Genomic DNA, 19,360 nt, shown 5'->3' with positions numbered 1-19,360 from the left:
TTCCTACTGAGCTGTGCTTTCCCGTCTGGAGGAAAAAAAATTTTTTTTTGGGGGGGGGGGGTCTGGTCATGGGGCCTGAACTCTGGGCCTGGGCGCTGACCCTCAGCTCTTCAGCTCAAGGCTAGCGCTCTACCACTTGAGCCACAGAGCCACTTCCGGCTTTTTTTCTTTTTGCTTATGTGGTGCTGAGGAATCGAACCCAGGGCCTCATGCATGCAAGGCAAGCGCTCTACCACTGAGCCACCTCCCCAGCCCCTTGAGGAAAAAATTTCTTCAAAAACAAAATGAGAGCTGGAGGAACGGCTCAGTGTTAGATCACTTTTCAAGCAACCCAAGCCCTGAGTTCAAACCTGTTAGCCCCAGCAAAACAAAACAAGACATTAAATTCTGCCAAGTGCTGATTGTTCATGCCTATATCCTAGCTACTTAGAAAGCTGTTATCTAGAAAACTGAGAGTTAAAGCCCGAGCAGAAAATTTCACTGTGGCTGAGCACAGTGATAAAGCATCAACTGAGCAAATAAGAAAACCAAGCCAAGCATGAGGTCCCAAATTCAAATTCCAGTACTGTAAGAAAAAAAAAAAAAAGACTGCTTATCCAAAATTACTGGACTAAATGAAGAAATAATAATTTTTCCAATTGCTATGTTAAATTAATCCTCTTTATGCAGCATTAGAACAAAATCGAAGATAAATAACAAAAACACAAGATCTACAGCAAGAAACCAATGGTTATTAGCTAATGTACACTAAAACCACCTACTATAAAGATTTGGAAGTTATAAGAAATACATCATATTCACTGGGAAGGATGGGTGAGAATGTTGAAAGGGATGACATTGATCAAGACACATTATATTCACAAACTGCTTTGCTGAATGACAATGCCTTTGTACAGCTACTTAAACACAAAGAAATTTAAAAAAAACAAAAATCTATTCAATTTATGAAATTATTTTCTAAAATCTAGTCACTAAAATAAATTTTTAATTGTACATGATAGCATGTTCAATGAATGACACCTGTAATTCCAACACTTGAGAGACTGAGGCAGGAAGATTACAGGTTCAAGGGCATCCTAGACAGATGTTCCAGGCCAGTTATAGCTACACAGTGAAATCCTGTCTCAAAACACATGCAGCCAGATTACATAGATAAATAGACGGATGGATGGACGGATGGATATGTCACCACATGTAGAAAGCCTTCAACATCACTTGCCTATATTTCCTTAGTTCTGCAGACTAAATTTACTGGTCTGCATCATAAACTTCAAATGACTGTATTTTGGCCAGTTAGGACATAACAGACAAACAAAAGGTAATACTAACTCTTCATATATCACTGGACATAGGCCAAAACTTGGAGAGAAAAAATTGAGTATTTTCACAAAAATATCACTGGATTTCTGACTGTTCTAAAACATACAGGTTCCATTCTCACTTAAAGACTCAGGTAAAAAGGGCTTCAATTGAAGTGATGACATTTATCAAGATAAACTGTACTTTAAAAAAATGTTTCCCCAGTATTTGCTCTTACATTGCTTACTTCTCAGCTTATAAATGAATGATTTCCAAAACTAAAAGAATCAGAAAATTAACCCACATTTAATATGTAAGCCTGTGTCCCCAGCTCACACCTGTTATCCTAACACTTGGAATGTTGAGAATGGGAGGTCTGAGGTTCAAGGCCAGTCCAAGAAGAAAAGTTCAAGAGAATTTTTCTCAACACACTGCTGGCTGCTGGTGAGATGGCATATGCCTGTCATACAAAGTTACACAAGAGGTTGAGATGGGCAGAAAAGTCCATAACACTCCATCTCATGGGAAAAATCTGGGTATGGTGAGGCAGATCAAACATCTCAGAAACTAAGTTTAAAATAGGTAGATTGTAGTACAGGTATTGTCATAGGTAGGAAGTAAGACCCTATCTCAGAAATACAGAAAGCTGGGCACTGATGGCTTACATTTATAGTCCTAGCCACTCTGAAAGCTGAGATCTGAGGAGCATTGTTTGGAAACAGCCCAGATAAGACAGAGACTATTACTTCCAATTAACCAGCAAAAAGCTGTTACTGTGGACCTAGCCCGAGTGGTACAGTCCTAGAAAGAAGTGGTTCAGAGCAAAGAAAGCAAGTAAGAGTCAAAGATCCTGAATTAAAGCCCCAATACTGGGGAAAACAAGAACAAAACAAACAAAAAACACTAGCACAAAAAAAAAAATGCTAAATCCCAGTACCACCAAGAAAAAAAAAAACCCAATCTTACCTTTTGGACTTTGATTTTGCTGCTTTTACAAGTAGTTTAGATATCAAGATGTAGGGCAAGATTACAAAGACAATGGAAAAAAAATTACAAGATGGACACCAGTCAGGCTCATGTCTATAATCTAAATTACGTAGGAGGCTGAGATGAAATGATCAAGGTTAAAAGCCAGCCAGGCAAAGAATCTGAGAAATTAAGCCTCAAATTAACTAGCAAAAAGCCCAGGTGGAGGCCTGGCTCAAGTGCTAGAGCATCAGCCAAGCTGACGAGTCAAGCAAGAGCATGAAGCACTGAATTCAAGCCCCGCAACAAAAATTACAGCAATGTATATTCTAATAGAATCATCTTCTTAAAATGTCAAACTGTTAAGGATTTTAGCAAAGTAAATTAAAAGATACATTCAAAAATACTATTTTATGTAAATTAACAGTACTATCAAAACATTTACTTCAGCTTCAAATTACAATAACTTACATTGAAATAAGTGCGTGTGGACAGATGTAACAATTTTAGCCTACCACTATTTAAGTATTTACATTTTAAAATGTAACATTGCAATAAAATCTAAGTTGTTTTGTAAATATAGTAATTAGAATAAAAAATCTAATAAAGATAGCATGATAAAAGCTGTGGATGAAGAATGTTTTAAGATTGTTAGTATGAAATATTCAAGTCTAATAAACAAGAAATAAGAGCAAGCTAATAGCCAGGTATGGAAATCTACATCTACAATCTCAAGTACTAGGTAGGGTTGTGCAAGAGGACAGTAAGTTTGAGATCAACCTGGGTAACTTCGCAAGACTCTGTTTCAAAATAAAAAGAGGAAAAAGTATAACTCAGTGATACAATACTTGTCTAGCATGCCTAAGACCCTGGGTTCAATCCCCAGTATAAGCAAATAGTCTACATAGATTTAACCATTTTAACAATTTTAGTTCAGTAATGGAAAAGACTGAATATAGTTCCATGCAAGTAAAAAAAGATAGACAAGTAAAAAATGAGTATATTATCTTAGAGAATTATAAAACTAATGGGAAAAAAGAATTACTAGACTTCACTTTGTAGATATAATATACAAAAACAACTTTATAGTCAAAGAAAGTGATCAGTGGAAACAGTAACATTTCAAGAACATGGGGCTAGAGACTATGGAAGGATTAGACTTGGAAATAGTAAAGGGTGCTCTCCTACTGAGAGAACATCAGAAGTCTAGAGTGAAGACTAATTTTTTTAAAGAACTATTTAAAGGTCCTTTTTACCTTTTAGCCCAACTGTTTTGCCTAAATAAGCAGTCAAAGCCACACCAAAGAAATATCAGTGTCAACTGTGATTAAATTGCAATTGTATTACTATGAACTCCATAGAAAAGGTGACCAATGAGATTAGCATACAGAGCAATGCCTAAATGTCATCTAATATTAGACTGTATTAAAGATACTACGACCATTGGTATATCTAATATATATATATATATATATATATATATATATATGCCTTATATATATTGTTTATGGGGCTAAGGGTATAGTTTAGTGGTAGAGTACTTCCCTAACATATTCAAGGGCCTGGGTTCAATCCCCAACACAAACTAACCAACCAAGCAACAAACTTGAACTTTTTATTAAAAACAAAGAATCCATGCTGGGCACTGATAAGTTATGCCTGTATTTCTATCTACTCAGGAGGATGAGACCTAAGCAATAATACTCAAAGACAGACTCAGCAGTAAAGTCTATGACAGCCTTATCTCTGATTAACCACCAAAAAGCCAGAAGTGTAACATGGCTCAAGCAATGGAGTACGAGCCCTGAGCAAAAAAGCTAAGAGATAGCACTCATGCCTTGAGTTCACTGAACTGGCGGGGGGGGGGGGGAGGAAGGGAATACACATTTCATTCTTATTATTTCAAAGTAATACTTAATATTTCACGTTGAAGAAGAAATACAGTATTTGTCAATTTAGTCTTGGAATAAGTTTTAGGGAGAAAAAAAATTGATTGTAGAGCATAAGGGTGCTACCATAAAAAAAAAAGAACTACAAATTATTCCTTTTTTAATTCGTCACTAAATGGGGGATGAAATATCAGGTTCTTAAGCAAAATACATTTACGGTCCAGTAGGATTACAAATTGAGTACCTACAATCCAGTTAATAGAATTGAAATTAATGAGATTACTAAGCAAGCATTAAATTTTCATACAACACAATGGTTTTTAGTGGTCTCTGAGAATCAGTATAGCCCAGTTTGTAGTCATTATCACATGTAGAGTTGTTTTCCAGCATAAATTCATTAAGATGAATATATAATTTGCTAAGTCTAATACCTAAGAAAAATTATTTGAGCAGTAAAGTACCTACCAAGAAAGCAAGAGGCCCTGAGTTTAAAAACTAGTGCAAAAAAAAAAAAAAGAATTGAAAAGTTATTTTGGTATTTAAGCATGATGCATTAAGCATGATGCAATTTCTGTTAGGTATTCTATTAAGGCAATGTTTTAACTCACAATTTTCAACTAAATTTATAAATTTACAGAATCTCCCTATTACCACAGCTCACATCTGACATCTTTATATGCCAGAGAATGGTTATATAGATATTACAAAAAGAAGAATCATGAAGAAAACTGGCTCAATATTCAAACCATCAAAAAGTCAACAAGTGTAATTGCTCAAAAAGTACACCCTGCTTACTTTCATAACATATTAACTTTACAATTTAAACCCAGAAATACGATGTCCTTTTTTCTTTTCTAAAAGGTATAATTTCATGTATCTCAAAATTTTAAACAAAGTGAACAGAGAAAATTCTTATTTCCAGGAAAGTAGTAAATCAAAGTAATAAATGTTTCCCACACATTATTTAGTGTTACAATGCATCAGTAAGGTTAGCTCCTTACCATGTTATCTGTTGGGTGATTTCTTTGTCTTTGTATAACTATAGAAAAGCTTGTCGTTTATACACCATGAAATACTTAAGGAGATTTCATACTAACCTGGCCAAGTCCAGGCATACCTCCTCCAAGTCTAAGAAGTCTGTCCATATTTCTAGAAAACAGAAACAAAGGAAATGTTCCTAAGTACAAAAGTGTTTACTCAACTGCTATCTATATAATTCACCTTCAGTCACTCAGTATGTCAAAAATATTGGTGGTAATTACAACACAACATCAGACTTCCTGTTAATTAACACCACATATTAATTCAAGAAGCTGTCTTCCATGCTAATTAACAGACCTTATTTTACTGCTTTAGTTTTGGGTTATCCCCAGTTTTAAAGACAAGCAATCTAAGCATACTTTCAAAACTTTGCTATCATTAAGTTAATTATATTTTCTTATTGTTATCTAATAAACTACCTGAATGAGGGAAAAAGTGTCTGAAATGCTTATCATATGTATGATTGAATTTCCTTCAATTTGTCCAGAGTGTACAAATAAAAATCCTCACTTTTAAATTAAATTTTAACATCCTCATTAGTAAGTTCTGTGCTAATTAACTTACAGCTTGTCAGTTATCATCAAAACTACATGTGAAAGACATTGTGAGCAGATTATGGATCTCTGAATTAGCATCAAAGGCTTTTTAAAAATGAACTCATTATTCTAAAAGAAATACTATAAAGTAAAGATTAATACATTAAGATAGTGTTCTAGAACCTACATGGATATATTATTACTTCAAATGTAGTTACAAACCTTTTATACTAAGGAAATTCAGCTGCTATTCTCAATTACAATTTCAGAGTTCATCAATACAAAGAGGTTTAACTTTGAACTATCAATTTTTTTGAGCGTTTTGAATAACTATACAAAAACTTGAGGAACTTATTCAAGAAAACAATTAACAGAAGTACTTAATACATCCTCCAATGCAAAAAAAGTAATCAAATTATAAAACTTAACAGTACAACAGATTCCTTATAAAATAAAAATGTTTTCTTGATTTGAAAACTGCTATTACAACTTCAAATTCCTCTTCTTCTAAATGTATCCTTTAGAAACTATTATCAAATTATATTCTAAATTAAGTACTAATAACATTTGTCCTTGTTCTAGTTAGAACTGCTATACAAACTAACTGCTGAACCAATCAGTAACATTTTAATTCTGCAGATATTTAACAATAATACTACAAACTTTATTCAAGTTCACATATAGAAAAATATAAAACTATAAAGCCATGGACTCAAGTGACGGTCACCTAAATACAAGAAAAAGAAACCCACAATCCACATCTCCAAAATGCCTCCTCCAGTCTCTACCATACTGCATAGGTGGGATTCCAATTTCTAATAGTAAAGACCAGTGCTATGGCTTCAAATTTTATATGAACAGAATCAGATATTTGTTGTGTCTGGCTTGTTTCACTAAGCATAAAAGCTTATACAAATGAAAATAAATTCATTTGTACAAATGAAAAGGCAGGAAAAGTTAATGCTATAAACAAAATTTCTACTTCCAACACTTACTCCCTCAACCTAATATTTCAAATAAAATCTCATCAAATTCTCATTAAAATTTCTCAACTCAAATATATCATTCAATATACAGCATATTTTTAAATGGAAAACAGAAAAAACATCCTATATATATATATATATATATATATATATATATATGTGTGTGTGTGTGTATATATAATATTAAAGACATTATCTTCTAAATATTATTACCAAAGAAGAAAAAAATTCAGACCATTTCTGTATTAAAAAAAACCCCAAAACAACAACAATGCACAGGATAGATACTTTAATATATAAAGATAATACATTTTTAGGTATACACATATAGATACACAAATATATATGTAAATTCTAGGCCAAAGTCAATTCCCAGCTGGGTTCAGTTTTATCTACTCCCTCTGTGTTGTTTCTGGTGACTTTACACAGACTCCAGATGCTGTGAATATACATGAGCAATGTGGGAAACGGCGGGAAAGAAAATCTGGCAGGTCAAAATCTGGCAAAACTAGGTGTCTCAATACAGGAAAAATATTTAACAAATTAAAACATTTCAGATGACCATATTTTAATAAAAATACTAACATTTAGAATGATATATACTAATATTCTAAATCTTACAACTTAAAAAAATCTGGTGATCTATTACACACATATATAATCCAATGTCTGTTAAAAAAATTCTTTTTCATAGTACCTATTATATCCTGAAATAAAAATTAAAGGTACAATACAATTTTAAATCTTACCTGTTCAGTAATATAAGTCTTAAGGTATTAAGCTTCAAATTGATGAGTTTGGGCAGGTTTCTTCTTAATTCAAACTCTTGCTAATATTGGGCAATAGTTCCAGGAACTATTTTTTCTTTCCTTAAAAAAAAAGCAAAGTAGATATAATTATTTTATAAATTAAAGAGGACATTTTTATACCAAAATCATTTCAAAGAACAAACTTCAGGCTGAGCATGATAGAGCATGCCTATCTATGTCTACAATCCCAGCTACTTAGGAACCAGAGACTGAGAGGACTGAAGTTGAGGCCAGTCTAGACAAAACTGTTCTGGAGACCCTATCCTAACCAATAAGCCAGACATGGTGTTTCACATATGTAATCAAATCTACAAGGGAGGCATACATGGAAAAATCTTAGCCAAGGCCAGCTTGGGTAAAACCACAAGGTACTATCTGAAAAATAACTAACACAAAAAGAGGTGGAGGTAGAGGATTGGTAGAAGCACATATGTAATCCTACACCATAAGAAGTTTTAGAAATGAGTATTGGTAGAAGCACATATGCAACCCTACATCATAATAAGTTTTAGAAATGAAATAGAAATTAGTTGATTATTTACTTTTGAAGTGCTGTGGATCACACCCAATACCTCACGTATGCTCGGCAAGCATTCTACCCTGAGCTATACTCCAGCCCTAAACTGATATTTATCATTTCCTGAGAACAAAGATTTACCATCCCAAGCAGCTGTGGAGTAAAACATTTAGTTCTGTGTCCAAATTTTGTTTGTTTGTATATTTTACTCTGAGCACTTACTCTAAAGACCTAGATTTTATGGCATTTAGTTGGTTTGGAAGTTTCTCAAAGCATAAAATTTACATTTATTTTCATTTTATTTCATTTGCATTTATTTTTTATGTGGGAGGGCAGGTATTGGGGTTTGAACTCAAAGAGTCTTTGGCCACACACCCAGTCCCTTTGGATTTATTTATTTTTTGCCAGAGTAGGTCTTAACTCTCAATCTTCGTATCCCTGCTTTCCTTTTAGCTTCAATTACCAGTGCCACCACAACAGGTAAGTTCTTCAAGATAATGTCTAACTTTTTGGCTGGTCTGGTCTTAAACTATGACCCTCTCATCTCCATCTCTATCTAGCTGGGATTACATCCTTAAGTAGAAAGTGCATTGTACCATGCAATTAACACAAAGGTTTATTACAAATCTGTGACTCATGCAATCTTAGTAATATTTTCCTTTTATTTTTTGTTCTAGTCTTGGAACTTGAACTCAGAATCTGGATGCTATACCTGAGCTTTTTTGCTCAAGACTAGCTCTCTACCTCTTAAGCCACAGCTCCACTTCAGGCTTTCTGTGATTAAGTAGAGATAGGCCTTTCTGCCTGGGCTGGCTTCAAACTAGAATCTTCAGATCTCAGCCTCCTAGGATTACCAGCATGTACTACTGGCACATAGCTCTTATTTTTAAAGTGTGTCATTCATTACCCTCAGAAGTAGTCATTTCTTAATGATTAACAACTATACCAAAGAAGATTAAGATAACAAGATAAAACAATGATAATAATTTGTATAAATAAGGCAATTGAAAACTACAACAACTATGTAATTCTTCATTCCTATGTTACCTACCTTTCAATATCAAAAGGCCAACATAAGCTACATAGCAAGACAAGTAAGAACATAAATAGGGCTAGTAAGGTGGCTCAGTGGTAGAGTGCTTGTCTTGCATGCATGAGGCCCTGGGTTTGATTCCTCAGCACTACATAAGCAGAAAAAGCCGGAAGTGGCCCTGTGGCTCAAGTGGTAGAGTGCTAGCCTTGAGCTGAAGAGCTGAGGGACAGCACCCAGGCCCAGAGTTCAGGCCCCACAAACGGGGGGCGGGGGGGGGGAGGGAGAAGAGGAGAACATAAATAGCTTTATGAAAGAAATAAGCATAAAAGGTCTCATATCATATGACTCAATGAAATATCCAATGAATCAACAGAGAAATGCTGTCTGGATAATGGATACAGAATTTTTCCGTCAAATGATGTAAATGTTCTAGAGCTACTGGGGTAGTGATGGCAGCACAGTGTGAATAGACCAATGATACTGAACTAGTTACTTCAAAATGGTTAACTTTATTTTGTAAGTTTTTTTCACAATAAATTAGTCATCCAACAATGTGTTTATCACACCATTTTGCAACAACTATATATCTTGTTAGACAGATAATGTATTTGGTCTCCTACAAATGCTGATATTCAACTTGTAAGTGGACAAATGCTAAGATTTACACAGTGAATAAAAATAGACAATGTAGCTGGGTACTGGTGGCTCATTCCAGTAATCCTAGCTACCTCAGAAGACAGATCTAAGAACTGAGTTTGAAGCCAGCCTTGGCCAAATCTGTGAGACCCTTACTGCCAATTAACCATCAAAAAGCTGGAAGTGGAGCTGTTGCTCAAGTTGGTAGAGTGCTAGTAATGAGCTAAAAAGCTCACAGTACCCAGGCTGAGTTGAAGCTCACTGGCAAGAAAGAAAGAAAGAGAGAGAGAGAGAAAGAGACAGAATGAAAGAGAATGAAAGAAAGAGAACAAAAGAAAGAAAGAGAACAAAAGAACGAAAGAAAGAAAGAAAAGGAGGGAGGGAGGTAGGGAGGGAAGGAGGGAGGGAAGGAAGGAAGGAAGGAAGGAAGGAAGGAGAGAGGGAGGGAGGGAGGGCGGGAGGAAAGGAAAGAGAAAGAAGGGAGGGAGGGAAGGAATGAAGAAAAGGAAAAAGAAAAAGAAAAAAAAGAAAAAACAATGTGAAAAAAAGAAAAACAATGCAATATTGAAAGTCACTGGACTAATTCTTGAACTAATTCTAACATCTCTAAAAATAAAAATGTTTTGCAAATATGGAACAATGACGGCCATCTTCTAATCAATGAAATTATGAGCTATTAATGGTTCCAAAAGTACTGCAATTGCAATTGAGAAACTAGAAAAGCTGTGAATGGTAGTGGTGATCAGGCTAGTAAGTCATTAAGTCAATGTACATAGTGCTACTGAACTGTATACCAAAAATGGGTAAAATAGTAAAATTTATGATATATAGTTTCTAACCCTATCCGTGGACACAATGTTAACAACTACAAGAAGAAACAGAATAATAAGCTAAGGCCTATTACAAATGTACTTGTACTTCTGGGTTGGTGTTGTTATTGTTTGCTTCTGGCAAGACTACAGATTGAGCCCAGGACCCCTTGTATGAGAGCAAGACTTCTTATCTCTGAGTCCCAAACCCCTACAGATAGATTTGGAATATAGAATTAATCTTCACAAGATAGACTATGTTCCATGTTCATGCAAGAGGACTGATGAACAGTTAATTACATTAAAAAGATATTGACCATTTAAGATACATATACCTCAAAGACCAGGAAAATACAGAATAAATATTTGCACTTACCATATGTAAGCTTTAATAACATTTCTAACATAATTGTTTTTCAATGTCTCTTTATTTTCATGACCTAATGGTGCAAAAAATAAAAAGGTCCACTGGAACCAGATGGTAAATGATGATGAATATTTTTCTTAGTATATGAGGGTTAAGTGCTATGATTCTGCAGTTAGAATAAGATTGAAATACTGGCTCTTAACACTTATTAGCTATGTGCTTGGGTCAATTATGTCTCTCAGCCTGTTTCTTCATCCACAAAAGAAGGATAAGGACAGCACCCATAGCAAAACATTTAACACAGTCCAGGCACAACATAAGTAAATAATGAATGCTAGCTGTTATTACTAGCACCATCACTTCTAAGAAAGTAGTTACCAACACAGACACTTCCTCAAATAGTTTGCCACTTAATGGTTTTAAAAACACCACATCAAGCATATTTCACAATATTCAAAAAATCACATTAAGGCAAGGACTTGAATTCTGCAGAATTTAGCAAAGAAGTTCAAAGTTAAAGTGCTACAATGTAACAAAAACACTTTGTAATCTTAGAAATAAAAGCAAATCAAAAGGTCTGTGAGAAATGGAAGGAAAAAGGGTGAACAAATGGAGCAGTTACTCACTAGATACTATGTAGAAAATGAACTATACAACTTGTGGGTGGGGACAGAAGAGAAAAACTGGGAGAGAGGGAAAGAGAGAACTGAGAGCAAGGGAAGGGGTGACATTCTCCAAAAAGAAATGTACTATTAGACTTATGTAACTTTAACCCCTCTGTATATCATCTTTATACTAACAATTTAAAGGAAGGTTTGTGAATCTAAACTAAGTTTTTATACCTTTCAAAAAAGTTAAGATTACAAAAGCTCATTCATGATATGATTAAATTTATTCAAAATATTATTAGGCAGTATGAATAGTGATTAACAAACCTAATATGTCATACAAAGAACAATGGTCAGGTCAGAATCCTAAATGGCAAAAATAATTTATCAGTATTTACAAAAATGGATGACTCCATTTTTTCTTAATCTTAAAATCAATATCTGATTACAATCTCATACTGTTTTTATGATTATGTTCTATTTAAAACAATTAAGTTCTTAAATTTTAAAATCAATATACAGAACAGTGAATAACTGTAGCAGATCCTTCAAAATTATATATATATATATTTTTGTTGTTGTTGTTGTTGTTCTGGTCATGGGCCTGAACTCTGGGCCTGGACGCTGTCCCTCAGCTCTTCAGCTCAAGGCTAGCACTCTACCACTTGAGCCACAGCACCAATTCCAGCTTTTTTTCCTTTTTGCTTATGTAGAGCTTAGGAATGGAACCCAGGGCCTCATGCATGCGAGGCAAGCGCTCTACCACTGAGCCACCTACCCAGCCCCCAAAATTATGTTTTTTGATTTTTCAACTTTTCAGATTTTTTTAAACCAGGATACTAGTGTTCTAGGAATGTATAAAATTCTACAAGAAGCCAGGCGCCAGTGGCTCACACCTGTAATCCCAGCTACTCAGGAAGCTGAGATCTGAGCATCGCGGTTCAAAGCCAGCCAGGGCAGAAAATGTCTGTGAGACTCTTATCTCCAATAAACACCCTTAGAAAACTGAAAGTGGTGCTATGGCTCAAGTGGTAGAGCACTAACCTTGAGCTGAAGAGTTCAAGTCCCATGGCCAAGACACACACACACACACACACACACACACACACACTTCTACAAGATCTGGATATCCTTATCCAATAGAGCACCCCCCCCACACACACACACATTTCTACAAGATCTGGCTATCCTTATCCAATAGAACACCACACACACACACACACACACACACACACACACTTCTACAAGATCTGGATATCCTTATCACGGGTTCAAGTCCCATGGCCAAGACACACACACACACACACACACACACACACACACACACACTCTCTCTCTCTCTCTCTCTCTCTCTCCAAGATCTGGATATCCTTATCCAGTCAGGCTTATTGTTGTGTTTCTGTTGTTGCTTCGTTGGTTTGGGGGAGCAATACTAGGATTGGAACTCAGGACTTTATGCATGAGCCGTGCTTCCAGCTCTTTTTGCGCTGGTTATTACTATTATTTGTTTTCCTACATTGTGCTCCTAATGCTCTGGTTATTTTTGAGACAGGGTCTCACAAACTTTTTTGCCCAGGCTGGAACTACCATTTCCACTATATCAACCTTTCTTATAGCTAGGTGACATATGCACCGCTGTGCCCAGCTACAAGTCCAAACTGGGGCTCTCACAAACTTTCTAACTTCAATCTTCCAAACATTAGACTCCAAAACAGAATTACAGGCATTGCTACACTGAGCTTCATTGTTCATTAACAAATCCATTGCACCATTAATTTACTATTACTTCTCAGACTAATACTAAATCCATTTTAAACTACTCTAAATATAATGACTATATTTGATTTGTTTGTTTGGTTTTTGGTGGTGCTGGGAACTGGACCCAGGGTCTTGCACAACTAGGCTACATCCCAGTAATCAGCCATTTGAAGACACAGTAACACTAACTCAAACTGGCTTTGAACTCACTGTTTCATTATATTTCTAATTTCTCTTATTTTCTGCTTTGTGGAAAGTAATTATGAGCTTCTTTCTGTGGAAGAAGTAGAGCCAGAAAGAGTTAATATTAAACTTATTTATATAAACAAGATTTGAAAAACAAGACCACACCCACCCAGTTTGGAAGAGAATGGAATTATATAAGTACTCCCTAATTACAACATTCAGGCAAAACATTTGAGTGCTACCTTGTGTACTCAAGAATCAGGAGGTGAGAAAGATACAATCCTACCAAAAAAAAAAAAAAGATGAAAAGTAGAAGGGCAACTGTACAGAGTAGAAAAGCCTCTAGAGTGACAAAGCCTGAGTCTGAGCAAAGTACACTATATACATATATAGACATGACAAAATGAAATCCTTTTGCCCAATTAATTGATGCTAATAAAAAGTGTTTTAATAAAAGACAAAAAAAAAAGCCTCTAAATCTAGTCTACTTAGATTCAAATCCAGGCTCCACCACTATTTTACTATGTTGTGGAACAAGTTAACCTTCTTCTGGTTAGATATTTGATATACCAATAGTAATATCTATAACTTGTAAATCCGAACTATTTTAGAATTGATAAGGATTATTCTCTCCAATTCTCTCATTTACAGATGGGAACATCAAAGCAGAATGTCAAATGTCAAATGAGTGCAATAAGAGTAGATGTTAAGTTCATGACCAAGAAATCACGTGAGTATTCAGGCAGGGTTTTCTCTAAACAGTGAAACAAACATTTCTATAAAATGAACCTACATACTTTGTACAATGTATGAGCAAAGTGTGTGTGTGTGTATATATATATATATATATATTCCTATATATATATATATCTATATTCATTGAGGTTAAAACCCAGCTTTTCAATTAGAATAACAAGGCATTATATACCAACTATTTACCATTATTTACCAAGTAACCTGGGGAAATAAAACAAGAAACAACCACAAAAACAGATGAGACTAAAATGAAAGATTATGACTTCAAAATTCTCCAGCAGCTCATGGCTGTAATCCCTGCTATTCAGGAGGCTGAGATGTGAAGATCTCAGTTCAAAGCCAACCAGAGCAGGAAAGTCTGTGTGACTCTTCTATCTACAATTAATCACCAAAAAAGCCAGGATAGAGCTGTGACTCAAGTGACAGTGCTAGCCTTGAGCAAATGAACTGCAGGGACAGCACCTAGGTCCTTAGTTCAAGCCCCAGAATTAGCACACACACACAAAAAAAAAACAAAAACAAAAACCACTTCTTTTGGCAAGACTTAATTTTGTGCTAGACAAATTTAAGACAACACTCAGGCTATTCACTTACCATATCTTGACCGTAGTTTATTTTTAGACACTATACAGATGCATTAAAATCTATGTAACTTTAAGTGAGCCTACATGACAAGACTACCATTATGTTAACTATCTTGACTCAAACCTTGGTCAGTTTATTTCAACATTGTCAGTACTTGTCTTGAAGCTTGACTCACATTAAGTCAGCAACACTAAAACCATACTTTGATGCCAGTGTAGAAGCATACACTTGAAATCCCAGCAGTCAAAAGGATGATCACCAAACCCGACTGGGCTACATATGAGACCCTGCCTTCCCCCCAAAAAAATTCACACTAGAACCATGTTTCTATGCTAATTCAAAAGCCTCTCCCCTCTGCCTTTGCCAGGAAATTATCATTTTAACCTCCAAAACTTTTCATTCAGTCACTAGCTTTCTATTTAAACTCAAAACGTTTACATTACTTTTCTTTAGCCAGGTTCTAAGTTCCCAAGAAAATTAAGTTCTAAGAGGTAATGGCACATCCTTCGTGGCTGTAGGGACAGAAAAGTCATCAATTCACTGACAATTACCCAATTAGAATACAGAAAATAAGTAAGCGTAGCAAGGAGAACTACACTGTTCTGATAATATTCAAGGTTAAAAACAATGACTCTCCGAAAATTAAAGAAAAATAAGTTGAAAACCTAAAACAAAACATATTTATGTGTGTATATATATATGTATATATACATATATATATATATAATTAAGCCTACGGAGGGTGGCGGAGAGAGACAGGAGGAGCAAGCGATAAAGCCAGTATGTATTGTGGGAAAGTTTCTGGCCTTTCCCTTGTGCCCCAGATGGCCGTGAAGTTTTTCAACATTGGAACAACTACAGACAGGACACCAGCAGGCCTTAAACAAGGCTGCTCCCTGTGTGAGCTGGAGACGGTCCGGAGCTGTGGTGAATTCCACCAAGTAGAAACGATTGAACCGAGACCCCTTGCTGACCTGAACCCTGCCAGAGAACCTGGGGAATCGGCGGAGGGCAGGAACCGGCCGTAGTTCCTCTCTCAAGGTTCGGGCTTCCAGTAGCAACTCGGCTGGGCAACGTGACTCAGGAAAGCCCGGGGCTGGCAGCGGCCTAGCGTGGCCACATCGGTGGATCGCCCGCGCCAACCTCCTAGACCTCACCTGAAGCAGGGCAGGGCAGGAGGTCGCCGTTCAGACCCTCGTCTGGCCTCTGCGGTGACGCGGCGACGGCGGCAGCGGATCAGATTCGGCCCGGCTCTGACTCCGCGAACCGGCGATGAATCAGCCCGATTCCATTCAAAAAGAGTCGCCCGGGCCTCAGCCGCGAAGTACTTCCGGGTTCACGGCTCCACTTCGGCTTCCGTTCCCCCGACGGCCAATAGGAACTGAGCAAGCGTCCCAGGAGGAGCGCGCGGAGCCTCCGGACGGCGCCGGCTGTTCCCGGGTCGTCTCTCCTCCCCCGGAGGCCGAGGCGGAAGTGGGCGTCTGGGCCACTCCGCCCCTCCGACGGGCTCCAGTTTCTCCCTCGGCCTCCGCGCAGCCTCCTGCCGCCTCCGGGGCCTGGGACAGCTCTATGTCCTGCTTGAGAAATGACCGGCTCGGAAAAGAAACTGTTAGTATTGTGGGGCCCAGAAGCACTTTCATCCTGATGTCCACCTGATGTGACTTGCCTCAAAAACTAAAAAGTTTTACTTAGCAACATGGTTATCTGGAAAATAAACCAGAAAAAGGGACTCGGTCAGAAAAGGGAAATGGCCAGACTCCCCCACCCCGTAGTCTAGCTTACCCACTATCTTGTATTTACTGATTTAAGGGTTTGGATTTAAAGGATATTGATGTTGTTGACCAAATATTTGAAACTATTTATTTAGCCAGGTCTGGGGCTTGAACTCAGGGCCTGGGCACTGTTCTTGAGTTTTTGTGCCCAAGGCTAGCACTCTACCACTTGAGCCACAGCTCCACTTCCTGCCTTTTGGCGTCATTGTTCTCGCAACCCAGTGCTGTCTTTATGGCCCACTTGACCCACCCAAGGTTCATTCTTTGCAGTCTTGGCCTTGGAGAAATTCTCAGAAAAACTTCACCTGTCCCAAAGTATGGATTGCCCAGGCAGAACCTCCGGCTTCAACTGCCTGATTTGACTTCCTTGTTTGATTATATACTGAAACCCTGGATCCCCTGCTTTCCTTGCCTCATGAAACTCTTATCTTCAGTTAACCACTAGAAAACCAAAAATGGAACTGTGTGTGGCTCAAAGTGGTAAAACCCTAGCCTTCAGCAAAAGAGCTCAGGGACAGTAACCAGGCCCTGAGTTCAAATCCCAGAACCAGCACTAAGCACAAAAAAATGTGAGAGAAAAAAACAGTTAAATGTCTGCTCCCAGACATTTAAAAACAAATGAGATATATCACCAAGAAGTTCTCCTACAAAAAACACCAAAGGACATAGCTATACAGGGGACGAGATGAGACTACCTGTAGGAAACCCAGCAAGGCGTTGGTAGCCCACACCTATAATCCTAGCTAGCTACTCAGGAGGCTGAACTCTGAAAATCAAGGATCAAAGCCAGCCCAAGCAGAAAAGTATGAAACTCAAATCTCCAATTCACCACCAAAAAGCCAGAAGTGGCTCAAGTGGTGGAGTGCTAACTTTGAACAAAAAAGCTCAGGTACAGCACTCAGGCTCCAAGTTCAGTACAGGCAAAAAAAAAGAAAAAAGAAAGAAACTTTAGTCCAAGTAGTAAATACTTGCAAATCATTGTCCAGAGTCTCAACCCAGTTCTGCCATAAAAAAAAAAGGAAAAGAATTCTAAAGAGAGTCCCTCAGACCTGAATTAAAGGGCAGTAACTGATTCGAATTTATATGAAGGAATAAAGAACATCTGTAAAAGTAACTATATAAGTAAATATAAAAAACTACATTTCTTTGTATCTATTGTATTCTCAATATAATTTAAAAGGCAATTGCATAAAATAACAGTTATAAACCTGTTGATGAGAATATTGTAGGTAAGCATGTAATTTGTATGGCAACAGAAGAAAAAGGTATACAGTAGCAACCTTTCAGTATACAATTGAAATTAAATCGTGTTAATCTAAACTTCATTGTTAGATTTTGAAATTCTAAGTCCCCTGAACAATTACTAAAAAAAAAGTGTGTGTGTGTGTGTGTGTGTGTGTGTGTGTGTGTATAATAGTATAATATAAAAGAAAGGCAAGGGAATTAAAATGGTGTAAATATGTATCTGACAAAGCAAACTAGCAGTAATGAAGAGAAACAAACAAAAAGATGGTAAGAAAACAAATGCTGCCCTGGGGATTAAATCTAGCCCTTTTCCCTTATAAGGCCTCTGGGGACCTGCCTTTCCCCTGCTCTCTAGCCACCCTTCCTCCTTTGTTTGCTATAGTCCCAGGTACTGAACTTTTAGAGCTTGAGAATATTCCTTGAGAGCTTGAGAATATTCTGCTTAGAGCTCAATACTACACCCTCTCCCTTTCCCCAATAACCTTGTACTTAGCTAATTCCTATTTACTTCATGTTTCTGAAATTTTCAACAGGGTAGAGCCTGAGATACTTTCTAAGAACCTTGTATAAATGGGAAAAGCATTCCAGTTTTGAGGTAGAAATTGACAGAATGATCCCACTATATTCCCTCTACAAGGAATAAATTTTGAATTAGACACAAACAAGTTGAAAGTAAAGGGATGTGTGTATGTGTGTGCATGTGTGTATAGATACACGCACACACCTACACACTTAGTTGCAAAGAACAACTAAATGACAGAATCTCACTTTAGGAATTACTCTCACATTAAAAAAAATAAATAAGAACTGGGAAGGTGGCTCAGTGGTAAAGCATTTGCCTTGCATGCTTGAGCCCCTGGGTTCGATTCCTCAGCACCACATAAGCAGAAAAAAAAAAAGCCGGAAGTGGCACTGTGGCTCAAGTGATAGACTGCTAGCCTTGAGCTGAAGAGCTGAGGGACAGGCCCAGGACCAGAGTTCAGGCCCCATGACCGGACCCAAAAAATAAAATAAATAAAAGCAAAGCTACCAAAGCTGGGCTTTGTGGCAGTGCTTGTAATCCCAGCTCACTGGAGGCTGAGGCAAGCAGATTTCAAGTTCAAGGCCATCCGGACCTACATATCAAAACACTGACTCAGAAAGACAATTACCATTTGACCAAGCAATTGTTTGTTAAATGTTTGCATATGGCCACTACATGACTTAAAAATTATAATCCAAAAAATCCTTTTTTGGGGGGCAGCACAGAAGGATGAACAAATGCAGCAGTGATATCAGAGGATCACAGTTTAAAGCTAGCCTAGGCAAGGACATCTGTGAGACTCTCCAATAAACAATTCCCTTTCTCTCTCTTTCTCTCTCACTCTCTCTCTCTCTCTTTCACACACACACACACACACACACACACACACACACTAGAAATGGGGCTCTAGCTCAAGTGGTATATCAGTAGCCCTGGTAGCCCTGATCATCAGAGACAGCACCCAGGCCCTGAGTCGAGTCCTAGGACTGGCACACACACACACACACACACACACACACACACACACACACACACACAC

General features: G+C 37.2%; 1 protein-coding gene across 2 annotated transcripts in view; it reads right to left on the bottom strand.

Annotated features, from left to right (window-relative positions):
- Psmd14 (proteasome (prosome, macropain) 26S subunit, non-ATPase, 14) overlaps positions 1 to 16,109 on the bottom strand; it is an 89,565-nt gene extending 73,456 nt beyond the window's left edge. Inside the window, exons 1-3 of one of the 2 annotated variants that reach the window (XM_013030401.1) lie at positions 15,939 to 16,109; positions 7,467 to 7,586; positions 5,252 to 5,303 (exon numbers count right to left, since the gene is read on the bottom strand). In XM_013030401.1, the coding sequence (XP_012885855.1) occupies positions 5,252 to 5,299 (48 nt within the window). In that variant the 5' untranslated portion in view covers positions 5,300 to 5,303; positions 7,467 to 7,586; positions 15,939 to 16,109. Of the gene's footprint in view, positions 1 to 5,251; positions 5,304 to 7,466; positions 7,587 to 13,682; positions 13,710 to 15,938 lie in introns of those variants that run through there. The other variant, XM_013030409.1, reaches the window with a different exon arrangement.
- Between the last annotated feature and the right edge of the window lie 3,251 nt (positions 16,110 to 19,360).

This window comes from Dipodomys ordii, unplaced genomic scaffold, assembly GCF_000151885.1.
Source record: "Dipodomys ordii isolate 6190 unplaced genomic scaffold, Dord_2.0 Scaffold5, whole genome shotgun sequence".
NCBI lineage: Eukaryota > Metazoa > Chordata > Mammalia > Rodentia > Heteromyidae > Dipodomys > Dipodomys ordii.
Note: the sequence above shows the minus strand (reverse complement) of the source record. Positions and strands in the feature narration are given on the sequence as shown.